The following is a 13,008-nucleotide window of genomic DNA, read 5'->3' on the forward strand; positions in this document are numbered from 1 at the left end:
CTAGAAAGTCTGATTACTACCGTAATGGCCCGAATATAAGACGGTGTTTTTTGCATTGAAATAAGACTGAAAAAGTGGGGGTCGACTTATATTCGGGGTCTAGACATTATACCCATTCACAACGCTAGATGGCGCCAGATATCATTGAAGCGAATGCTGAACTTGACTCCCCAGGCCAAAGTGAACCTCTGTCACGAAGAATAAAAGTAAAAATAGCGATAGCACGAAGAAGAAAAATATACATAGCGGTATCAAAGAAAATAACAGAAGAAATAACAGAAAATGGAGAAACGTAGCGACAATCTGGAGAAAAGTGGGTCGATCGGCCAGGTTAACCGGCAGCTGAGGAGAAGTTATTGTACTGTAATTTACATTTCAAAAACCAGAAGCCATTCATTTACGGATGTGATTGCACTTTAGTTTACATAATGTTCAGATATTAAGATTTGAATGAGGCAAAATAACATGCTTTTTCTCTCAAATATATTGTTATAATAATTTGTTTCAGATGTACTGTAATTATTTTCTGTATAAAAATTAATTTGGTGTTGAAAAAGTAATTTTCCAAACTTGAGTCTTGAAAAAGAGGGGGTCGTCTTATAATCAGGGCCATCTTATATCCGGGCCATTACGGTACGTTTGACTGCAGCGGCTTATTTGCAGTTTCCTTTTGGGTACCAGCAAGGGTCACAACAAACATATTTATGGATAACGGACGGATGGATATTACTGTATATTCTTTATTTACCTTGTACATTAAGTAGTGTACCTGCTTATATGGACAAACAAAGCAGGAAGTATTATCGGGTGGGATACTGCTTTGTGTGCGACTCAAATCTGATGCCACCAGGAGGCTAAGGACACGATTTTAAAAAGCTGCCTCAACCTCCAAGAGTCACTCTTGTGCGATACTGGAACCATGGTGATTCACATTTGAATGGAAGAGTATCAACTACCACACGCCAAAAGACACGGAGGCTTGACCGTGACTTTGTAAAAGCACCACTTAGAATAAAGATGGATGGCGGTGTGTTGAGACGGGAGACAAGGTGAAGTGTTGAGCTGAATGAGTGAGGCACAGAGGAAGGGAGGAGGATGACAGTTTTGATGGAATGGAGATAGCCACCTCTGTGGTGAGCTGCCAGCGGCTGCAGAAGGTTCCCGTTGGCGTCCAGGCCCTGTCCGTTACTCAGCTGCTCACAATTGTCTCCCTCTCCATTACTCAGCCTCTCCAGGACCTCCAAGGAGGACAGACGCTGAGGTATGAGAGGTTTGAGCTCAGGAGATGTGCTGTGGGGTCTCTGTGTGCCTGTTATCACTTTAGTGGCCGATAGTGTTCTCCGAGGATGTTGGGAGTGGAGGCTCTTCCGTAACCTGAAAGGGGCGGGGCCCATGAGCAAGAGATTCCCAGGCAGCATGGTCTTCTTCTCCGGTGGTGCTGGTTTTTCTTGCTGAGCTGTGGCTTGCTGTCTCTCATGCCTGAGAATAGTAGTAAAGCGGGTGTAGGAAGCTGGACAGGGCCCTTTGCATTTCGGGGGTTTAAGGGGGAAGTGATGGTGGTTCATATGGTGCAGATGGTGGTGGTGCAGTGGGAAAGACATTGGAGGCAGGGCGGAGGGACTCTTTGTTCCACTAGGAGCCGAGTGGTTCTGCTCTGTGGAGCTCTTCTTTAAGATTTGTACAACCTCAGGATCAACAGAAGAAGCCGACTCGGCCCTAACCTGGCCTCCATCCTTTGAGGGGGAGGCTGCCTCCTCCACAGTTTTATTCCCGGGTGAAAAGGACTCCTCTGTGTCGTTTCCACCTGCCTCCACAGGAGAGCAGGTATCTGTCTGGGAGTTGTCCACCACCAAAAGACTCTCAGCTGACACCGCAGAGGGCAGGTAGAGAGAGGCAGCACGTTCTGGGCTATGGATGTAGTTGGAGTTAAGCGTGGGCAACGAGGAGGAACGACTGGGTGTCAGACTGGACTGTTGAATGTACATTTCAAACTCAGTGACCCGTGACAAAACGGTGTCCCGTGTAATTTTACCACCATCAGCTTCTGACTTTTCATCCCCGTTCGCTTTTTCCACTTCAAAGAGATAAGCCAGGCTGCGGACGCTCCCTTGGGGGCTGCAGCCCATTGATCTGGGCCGCTGAATGTGATGCATGATCTTGTACAGGCTCGAAAACTCTGACGCACTCCTCCTCACTGCAGGGGAACCTTCTCTGAGGCCATCAGAACAGGAATCTGAATAGTGACACCCCTCCCTCACCTCTGTCCCAGCTCTGTCACAATCACATGTACTTGTGTACAGATCCTCACAGCTGTGCGCTTTGGGTTGCTTCACAGGTGGCGTGACGCTTTCTTGGATGTCACCACCAGACGGCAGCAGTTTGGGCTTGAATTTGGACGGCAAGATTTGGGGTATGCAAGCTTTGGCAGCAGAAAGAGGCTTCTTACTCTTACATTGGTTAGCTATTGCATGACTGGCAAGAAACGATTGACTATATTTAGAGGGGTAGGGTGAGTCTAAACAGCCATTCCCACCTTTATAATCCACTGGCAAGCATGCAGGACAACAGAATAAACAGAATATTAGATTACAATGGTCACAGGTTCACGCACAAACACGCTAAAACAGAATTAGCCACAGTTCGAGAGTAAAGCAATTGATTCAATTGAGGCTATAGGGCAGACTTGATGCAGTGTACATCAAGTTATAGATGACCACAATCGAAACAGCACAGTGTAAGATGAAAAACTGTGCTCTGTGAAATGCTAGTAGATTTGACATAAAGGAGGAGAACATAAACATGAAACAAAGTGTTAATGGGAGTATGCAGTGAAATGTTATGCGATGGAGGTTGCGGAGGAATCCAAACTCTGACTGCAGTATCAATACTTTCAAAAGAAGATTGAAAATGATTGTGTTTGACCTATTTTCTATTCATGTTAACGTTTCCCTCAACATGCCCAATGAATGCCCTTCATTTGCATTAAGATGAGTGATGGCAATGCTTGTTTTTTGGGTGTTTGGAAATACAAATTATTGGTCAGGGTAAACTACCTCCTAGCTTTCTGAACTATCCATAGTGATCCAGATGGGAGCGGGAAATGACACAACACTTTCACAAGCTGTGACACACGTTTGCAGCATAAGTGAACCATCTGCCACCTCTCATCTGCTGTACTAATAAACACACATGGGAGATGTCTGCTTGATATTATAAACAAAGCATGTGGCAAGTTATCTATTCTGCAATAAAAATGCCTTCATGATGGAGCAAGAGGTTCTGTTTTTTTGAAAAATTATGATAGATAAAGCTTTTGTTTGTTGTTGTTTTTTTAACAGGAGCATGTGGCAGCTTTGGTAAATGTGTTCTACAGTGAGCCTGGTGAACAGTGACTGAGTCGAATGGGGAAGTTTGGACCTCTGGTGTTTGTCATTTGACTAGAGTAGTAAATGTATTTAGAGCACGAGCCTCTAAACGGACATTGTGGAAGCTGGAACAGAACTCTCCTTATATACTGTATATTTCCTTCAAACTGGGATGTTCTTACAAAGATCCATTAAATTTGATAATTCCTGTAAAATCCTCAACGTCTAAAAAGGCATTTATCAGAGCCTCAAATTGATGGAAGAAAAGATATTTGCTTTGTGTATGCACGGTCTTGGGCTTGAAAGTGCAATGAAAGAATTGAATGTGGGCTTGAGCTAATTTACATTTGTTTACATGCCTATGTTTCTGTATTACAATTTAAAATAGTTGCAAAAAGGCTGTCCACATTTTATCCAGGCCTAGGATTACCTTCTTTTGGGCAAACATCTCTAGTTTTGTCATGATTTTTTTTTTATTTTTAAGGTGAGCATTATTATATCGGTACGGAAGCGTATTGCTGCCACATCAGGGAGGGGAAAAAACATGAAATGTACCAAAAATGTAAAAATGATCATCTAAAATTTGTGATACTTGTTGTAGATAAACATGACAATGATCATGTAAAAACATGACGCTTATGTAAAACGTGAAAATTAACACGTAAAAACATGATACTTATGGAAAAACGTGAACATTATCATGTAAAAACATTAACAAAATTTCAAAATTATCTTGGAAAAACGTGAAACGTACAAAATGTGACCAAGTTGGCTCCCTCTAGTGGTCCGCAAAATAATCACTGAGTTAAATGTTCGTACTGTACATTGTGCAATAAAGTATCTCAACCTAAATAAATAAGTAAAAATATCCAGTTCAATGCATTTGTTATGTACCTTTCAATGTATTTAACATACATTTGCATTTGATCTTTTAGAATTTGCATTTAGGTACAATGTTTATTTAACTTTTATGTGCAAGACATTTGGACTGAACCATTATTCGAATATTTATTCATTTTCCTAAATGCCCATCTTATTCTTGATGAACACGGGCCTACTACTTTCATGGATTTTAATGGTGTTCTTTATGATGGTTCTTGGAGAGTAGAAATATTTTTTTTGGTGGTGCTTGGTGTAAAATATTTGCAAACCCACAGACTAGACAATCAAAAAAATCGTTACAGTATATAAAAAAATGACCTTTCAAAAAAAAATAACCTTGCAATCATTATCTGAGGTTCTAGGTGCCCGCAAAGATTAAGCCTCGGAGGAGGTTTCTGCTCATTGATCAGTTTTGTTGCCATAACACATTGTAACGTAGAAACAACTCAACTGTCTGCCACGGTGTGATGTAACAGTGCCGGATCATGCGCCTGATCTGCCCATTCTCTCGCTTCCTTGCATTCCATCTTTTCTCCTCCCACAATGTTTGACTCTCCGGCCATGTGCTCAGACATTCCGGCCACTGACCTCAAACTGACAGCTGACTTCCTCCGGCCTGCCCACCCTCTGTGTCCCTCCTGTTTATCCCCCCCCCCCCCCCGGGTTTTGCAGAGCACAGATCTTTTTTATCTCACTCATCCCTTCTCATCCATCCCCTCCCCGGGTCTCTGTTCTATGACGAAGGAAGACACTGAAGTCCTGCCCAATCTAAACCTGCCTAGCGACTGCAGCATGAAGGGAAACACTCCCCAAGGTTAGTTTCCATAGTCTGAGAAAGACAACCTCATTTTGCCCTTAAATGTTTTCCAAAGCAGATGTCCAGTAATGTTATCATCTGTGTCATTGGTAACAAATCAAAAGTGACTGGGGATGAATGCTGTGGGGTGATTGACTAGAGCTGTGAAGCCTGGAAGCAAAGATGTGCGGACTCCAGCAGAACGGAAACACATGTTCATCATCAATGTTTTTATAGCTCAATGTTCGTTTTACACAAACGACCTAAGGCGCTGTCTAACCCTGATGTCCATGCACATCTACCATACACACTTGTGTGCATATTAATTGGTCGGTATATACCTTTAGGGGAGGATGAGCTGCCATGGCGCTTATTTAAGGCTCGTAGACCTTGTAAGGGAATGTCACCGCCTTCCAGGACAGTCTTGTAAACATGACGGTCACATTCTGAAGCCACAGGGTCATTTTCGGATGATCCTCCATCCTTCTCCACCTCATTGTGTCCAGACTTGCTGGAGGAGCTAGACAGTGGAACGCAGACAGCATATTAAAGTTCATTCATTCAGAGGAGTGTTTTTGATGATAAACAGAAAGATACTAATTCGGCAGTGAGCTTCCATATGGTTCTTATTTAGGATGTCTTGTGGGAATTCCTGCCTTGGGAGACTTGCGGAAGTCAAAATAATGTGATGAACTTGAGTTCAGAATTTACAGGTAGCTCTTTCAGGGAAAGCACTCACAACAACAGATATTTTGGCATTCCGTAAAGGCCAATATATCAGATGTCCATATCAATTGTCTGAACATTCCCGCATAGCGTATTATCCCTTACAGTTGTATGATGTCTCATGTTCACTCTCGTTCTTCTGCTCATGCACCACTCATGGCGCTGCTCTATTTCAAGAAAAACGTGGTCATTAAACCGACAGGGCCTCTTGGATCACTGGCAGCAAACAAGCATTCGATTTCTGTCCTCCTCTGTCAAAAGGAAAATTTTGTCCATTGGTGAAGTGGGTTTTGTATCGACCAAGTCAGAGTTTTACAAGCTTGGCAACATGCATGGATTCTTTACGCTGCCTGTCCACTACCGTGACAAGAAGATCTTTTCAAACTGCTGGAAAAATATGTGAATTCCCGACTGAAGCAAGCCAATAAAATCATGTTGGCTCTCGGTAAGTAAGGAGTGCTGTGGCTTAAGTTCAGAAGCAATGTGAGATCCAAGATAACTTCTTGGGAAGGTTCTGGGAAGATCAGTATGCTGCCGGGCCAAAACACTGACCTAAGATCCTTTTTTACTTTGGATATAGGGATGACTTCAGAACTTACTGTCAACAGTTTTTTTTTTAGCAATCCCACTACCCCAGCTAACTAGTTTATTTTTTCTGTCAATGCAAATGCCTCGTACACACAAACTACATTCATTCATTCATTCATTCAGATGTTTTGTGTTTTAAAATCAAATAGCAACTTCACGTGACATTCTCTCAACAACCTAGGGAAAAAAAAGACCCTGGTATGAGACTTTGAACTAAGTAACTTGTGGCGCTGTGGTTTCCTTTGGAAAATGTTAGTGAGCATGAACTTGCATCCGAGCGACCGACCAAGAAACACTTTCTTCAAAATTAAAAACAAGTCAGTGACCATTCCAATTCAAGACCATAAATAGGAAACTCGTAACGACTTAATGCGAGTACCAGACGGGAGTTGGTGCGAACAAAAAAAGGGGAGGGAAAAGAACCCTTTCCCAGTAGATGCTTTACATTTTATTACAAACAGAGAGGAAAGCGAATAAGACAATGGACCTGTCTGTGTAATTTAAATAATCCAGTCGCTGGTTAATTCTTGCAGGAGATAATATATTTTGAAGTTCGACAGCAGCTTTCCTCGTGACATACAGGTTGGTGTCTAATACTGATGCAATCCATAAATCACCACATAGCAGCCGTGTCCCTCGACACAAACGCCAATCTCCAAGCACTACCTTGTCCAAAATTAGCAAACATAAACAGAGAACACCATGTTCTGGTAGCTTACCGCCTAATTCAAAGGTTCCCCTCAGGAAGCAGGAATCCCCCGCCAAAGGGGGAGCAATCTCGCACTGACATTTATCCCCCACAACATGCCGGAATAATAATTAGCGTCGTGGAAGTGAGCCCAAGTATTGGTATGAGATTGAGAAGCATGAACTCACTAGTTCTTCAGGTCGGAGGCTGTTTCCAGGGGATTGAAGGAGGGGGCACTCTGCAACAAACCAAACAAAGAAGTCATTGATAGATCCACAGGATGGTCTCCTCCAGCTAGAACAGAGGCAGGCACATTAGCAATGGCCAGATTCTTTTCTCGCTTTTCCTCTCTGTTGTTCACTCGCTGATGTGGCTTTCAGTCTCCAGCACCCTGGGCTCTTAGCGTCTCCGGACTGGGCTTGGCACCAAGTAGGAGAACGCATGTGTTTTGGCCTGCATGCAAGTTAGGGGGGGGGGGGGGGGGCGGCAGTGAGGAGAGTGGAGGAAGGGGAGGGGTGTGTGAGTGGGCGGATGGGTTCGCATCAGTCAGGGGGCGCCCATGCGGGGAGGGGGCTGTCACAGGTTTAGCCAATGGCATGCCGTCTCCCGGTGAAGCCGTTCTCTTTTGTCTGGTATTGAGTCACTCTCATTACCACTCGAGCAGACCGGAGGACAATTAACCAGCTGGTGGTGCAAACAGGCCGAATTACACACTCACACTTTTGAAACTCTGGAACACACTCGAGGGTTCCAAAGGCACATATGTTGCAAGAATTCAGGAAAATACATTTCAGAACAGACTGAGAAAATGTTGTCGAAGGGCAAAAAAAAAAAAAAAACCAAAACAAAACAATAACTGATCAGTGCAGGAGCAGTTGTTATGTAGTGAGTCGAAAAGTGGCCATTCAGTGTTCCGGCAGCACCCAGCAGCGCTTTGAGTGAGGCTATAATTTTAGGTCACTGTTTCTGCTGCTTTCCTCCTCTCAGACGTCACAGCAGGTAAAAATAACGGACGTGACACGAGCACTAGGAATATGAGCGCGAGTGCTGTTTGCAAATACGATTGCACAATCCCCATCCCAGCCATACCGGCCTCGCTGCTAATACCACATCCACTTCTCCACCGCCACGCTTCTCGAACCGTTGGCCGGACAAGGAGCATTCTCAACACCCCATTTGCCACAACATGCCTTTCTCCTTAGTTGCCAGGGCAGAATGATCATTAATAACCCATCAGAATAAACGTCTGTCTTTATAAGAACAGGACATCAGGCTGCCAGCTCGATGTTCTATTTATAAAGCCAAATGTTCCATGGTAACTTGGAGAGAATGCGCGTGTCATTGAATAATCTCATGCTCTTCCTTGCACCTCAGTGACTTGTATCCCCCTGAAGATCTGGCCCACACACGCACATACACACACGCTCAGCTTTAATGGAATGTTGTAAGAAAACAAGTGCGGAAGGCTGATCAGGAGTGAAGTCACCTTCATCAAATGAGTTCTACAATGCGTAATTCATGTCACTTTTCCAAAAAGTTAGAAAAATCATAATAATAATCGGACGCACATGACTGAAAAACATAACCTTATGCGGAAACGGTTGCTTGACCGCTATATCAAGATTGAAAATGAATTGAACTGACACGATGACAAAGTTTCTGCGGAATTCCATTCTTCCTAACAGGTGTCCCCAGCTACTCAGAGGCTAGGCTCCTGTGTGCCCATTTCATATTCAAAATAGTCATCATGAGTAGGTCATGGTAACATGAATCCCATTCTTTCCAGCACCTTCTGTACGTTGATATGCTCTCATGACACCACCAGCTCCCCCAGTGTGAGCGATCTGGTACAGCCGTGCGCGCCACTTATCGCATCAGCGTTAAATGCTTAAAGGTAAAGGTTAAGTGAATAACAGAGGTTAAATATGAAAGTACAAAGAGCCGGTGGGCTTACGATGTTGCCTCCTTTAGGGGGTGTCAGGTGGTCAGGGGGGAGGTTCCATGATACTCAACGCTGAGACAGTATGGCAACAGCCCCCTCGTCAGCATGTGCTCAACAGATGGAGTCACTCTGGCACTTATAGTGGAATTCCAGCTCCCGGTCATGTACGTATCTCAGTGAGACTGTTTGACCGGAATTGCCACTGTGTTTTGGAGAACTGCTCCTGAATCCACAAGTTGTTAACATTATTCAAGAGGGCAACTCTTGGTATTGCCAACAGTTGTCAGTCATCCCCTGACAGGCTGGTTGGCTGTTTGAGAGGAGATGGTAGCCAAGTAATGATCATAATTGAGAGGCAATGTTAAGTATGAAACCAAACGCACACACACGTGCGTCAATTTATTGTCCTATGGTACACACAAACCTACCTTTTGGTAAATTCTTGCCTTTTTATGACCTCAAGCCCCTATCTCCTAACATGAGTTGATTTTTCAGAAATTACCGGTACGTTTCCTTGCGTGCGCTGAATTGTTACAGGTAATAAATAGCGTCCGTCACTTGTTGATAGTCGGCAAATGAGTTTTCATGTGGGCAGACTTATTTATTTATGTATTTGTATTTTTACATTTTTTTTACAAAGAAACTGCTACTCAAGCATACTCAATAAATGCAGTAAACTAGCTTTTTCGGTTTAAAAAAAAAGGCTCCTGGCTGTGTTACAACAACGTGCCCAATCAGGCTTTCATTCTTTCAAGAACATGTTATGTGCTACTTTTTAATTAGAAGATGTTGTCCACCACACTCCAAGAGCTTCCGGGGCAAGAGCCAACAAGGGCTTCACTTAAGCACTGAAGTTTCTGCCTTGAGTCACTTCTGTCCTCCAGTAATAATGCATGTGTACCATTGTCAAATTCCAATGAGTTAGTACATCCTAAAGTCAAGCGCTCCTCATACCAGGTGTCCCTTTTGAAGTGACTTTAACAGTAAACAGGAGTAGTCATCAGGCCGAGTTTATCGGGCATCAATCCAGGCTGACAGTCAAACACCTCCAGCGCTAATCCTTCTCCACACTTCCCCTAACTTGGACCTGTTCTCCATGGGAACGGCAGACTCAATCCCTACAAGCACATGAGCTCATGTCGAATTCTCTGGTGCTACCTCATATGATCCAGTGTGCGGTGGCGTTGCACAAGAATGAGCACGACATCTGCTCGTGACTGGCCAGCATCATTTTTGTTTGGTGCCAAGCACCTGCGGCATGGATGTCCTTAACTCTGTCTGTTTTACAAGTTAGATAGCTTGGTAAATATACCAGGGGGCACACAGGCAGAAATTCTTATTCAAGGTCCTGTGATAATTCTGGGGCCTGTTGAGTAGCCGGCAGCCTCTCTGTGTGGTGTGGGGAGTGACTTCTGGATGAATTGCCCTCTATGCTCTCAGAGTGCACCTCAAAAAGAATGTTTCACTCTTGTGAGTTGAGTTACCGGTAATAATGTGGAAGAAGTCAAAAATATTATTATTTAAAGCAACGTTTTCTTCTGTCTTTCTTTCACAAGCTTCAATAATAAACTCTCCTGACCCCTACTCTGTATAATTATCGAAACCACAGCACAGTGGTAGCATTTCTGCCTGAGCTGATGCTTAGACACACAGAAACACTGTTGAAGAGAGTAAAAATAGATCTCAGTTGACTATTTTAGGCACAACTGAGAAGAATGGCCAGCGATATCAGGTGTGTTTACGCCAAGAGATTAGATAATAAACTCCAATCTTGAATTATTGCCCCATCCTGCCAAAGAAGTCTCAGAAAAGATTGCTAGGTCAAAAACATCATTCGACGTGACCTTTTGTATGACCTCAGCCAATCATGCACCAATTTAGCTTAGTGAGTGGCTGAAGGACTAACACCACAATTTTGTTTTGCCTTTTGCGTGTGTGAGTGTGTGCGTGTGTGCGTGTGTGTGTGTGTGTGTGTGTTTGTTTTAAAGGCACTACAAAGGGGTACAGGCATGACAGAGGAAGAGTGTGCTAATGTCATTGAACCGCAAATGGAAATGATAGTGGCTCTGCCATCTTCTTGGCAAAACTGAAAATAATATAAAATAAAATAATAATATAAAATAATATTCTTTATCCCATTTGCCACCACACATCAAAGTTAACGATGAGTATATACATTTTTGATTAGTGGTTAACTTATTTTTATACTTGTATGAAGTTAAAAAGCATGTCACATAAAGCTCACACTTTATCGTAAGTCCTTATAGTTAAAGTACCGTATATTATAAAGCTATTTTTTATTGATCAGGTTTGGGGTTTGAATCTTGGCTTTGGCTCTCCTGGCCATTGGCGTTCAAAGGGGGCGAGGGTGGGTGTTTACTTCCTGGCATCCACCAAGGTCCCCTCATATGCTCGCAAACAAGTAGCAATCGGAGTCACAGACAGACAGCTTGTTTGGAATTATTTAAGCATCGATGTTATCACATGCAATTAAATAAGATACACTGACAACTTACCGTTTTTTCAAACTCCATCTCTGAAAAGAATTTATACCACGGCTCATTCTCTAAATCTACATCTTCCGGACATACATCCTGAGTCGATAGGGGCATGGCAACAAGAGGAACAGGAGGAGAAAGACAAAGAGAAGACAGTTCAGACAGCATGGAATAACACACCGAGGTAATGAGCCATCAGACATGATATCGCAGGATTTCTCCAAGAGCTCTGCTTGTTAAGGGATAGGTTCACATTTGATTAAAACACGGCTAATTATTTGGGGGGAATAGCTTTTTCAAAAAGTATCGCTGTGGCAAATATCACAATTTATCGTGTAAAAGAAAAGACTCACTGTGGGATTAAAACATTGGTCAGAAGTCACCTCCCAGAGTGTTGTCAATTTGAAGTTGCTAAGTAACAAGTACAGACTTGGAAAAAAAAAAATTACTGGTCCGAGTCACCTTCAAGAGCCTGGAGCTTTTATTTGCATTAAGAAATTGACATGTTACGTTTGGACTATATAAAGGAGGCTTGTATTACAATTTGCCATAATCAGTGAACCTATCCTTTAAAAAAAGTCATTTGCCCCAGGATGCTGGTTTTTACACTTTCATTTGATATAATCAACAGATACACAACGATGATGAAAAAGCATGCAAATCGAGACAAACGTCAGCTGTAACATAATCTTCCAGAACATCCATCCGTTTTCTAATCCACTCATCCTCACAAGGGTTGCGGGCGTGCTGGAGCCTATCCCAGCTGTCTTTGGGCAACCCTGAACCGGTTGGCAGCCAACTGCACACATAGACGAACAACCATTCACACTCACAATCACACCTAGGGAAAATTTAGAGTTGTTCAATTAACCTATGGTGAATGTTTTTGGAAGCCGGGGGAAACCCACGCAGCCACAGGGAGAACATGCAAATTTCAGACAGGAAGAGCCAGACTCGAACCCTGCACCTCTGCACTGAGAGGCAGATGTGCTAACCACTGGATCACCATGCCGCCCTTCTTTCATACCATATCTGTTCTATATGTGTCACAATGAGGTAACAGAACTTTAACCCGACAGATTGACAAACTGAGCTGCTAACTGAAATGGAATTGTCAGCCTCGGAACAACTGGAAAGGACTAATAACAAACAAGACCTTCAGACAAACACTAACTACAGAAACCATTACAGTCTTAACATCCTGTGTTAGATATGCTCAACTGGAATTAGACCAGCAACGTTTGAGTCAATTTTATCATTGTCGATACCACACTGTCAATCAAGGACAAAGCAGCAAATCCTCATGTAAAGAGAAGGACAGCCATCAAGGACACTGTCATTTGGGTCGGCACATGTCTGAAGGTTAGCATTTCAATTCCTCTTGCCAAACACCGAGCATCCACGAACTGTGTCTGCCCCGAGAGCCAATTCGGCCCAATAACCTTAAATTGAAGAAGAACGACAATGGATCCCCTTGTAAGCGATACCCCTCCCCGACGTAAGCTGGGATCATCTGTCAAAGG

The 13,008-nt window shown here is 43.3% G+C and overlaps 1 protein-coding gene across 9 annotated transcripts in view; it reads right to left on the reverse strand.

Annotated features, from left to right (window-relative positions):
• LOC127610154 (sorbin and SH3 domain-containing protein 1) overlaps nt 1-13,008 on the reverse strand; it is a 48,077-nt gene that overhangs the window by 9,876 nt on the left and 25,193 nt on the right. For 7 of the 9 annotated variants that reach the window (XM_052079925.1, XM_052079926.1, XM_052079928.1 and 4 more), the window contains 4 exons: nt 11,504-11,581; nt 7,234-7,283; nt 5,385-5,563; nt 1,127-2,545 (listed from right to left, as the gene is read on the reverse strand). In XM_052079925.1, coding sequence (XP_051935885.1) covers nt 1,127-2,545; nt 5,385-5,563; nt 7,234-7,283; nt 11,504-11,581 — 1,726 coding nt within the window. The remainder of the gene's footprint in view (nt 1-1,126; nt 2,546-5,384; nt 5,564-7,233; nt 7,284-11,503; nt 11,582-13,008) is intronic. The other 2 variants (XM_052079927.1, XM_052079931.1) reach the window with 2 other exon arrangements.

Source organism: Hippocampus zosterae, chromosome 11 (assembly GCF_025434085.1).
Source record: "Hippocampus zosterae strain Florida chromosome 11, ASM2543408v3, whole genome shotgun sequence".
Lineage (NCBI taxonomy): Eukaryota > Metazoa > Chordata > Actinopteri > Syngnathiformes > Syngnathidae > Hippocampus > Hippocampus zosterae.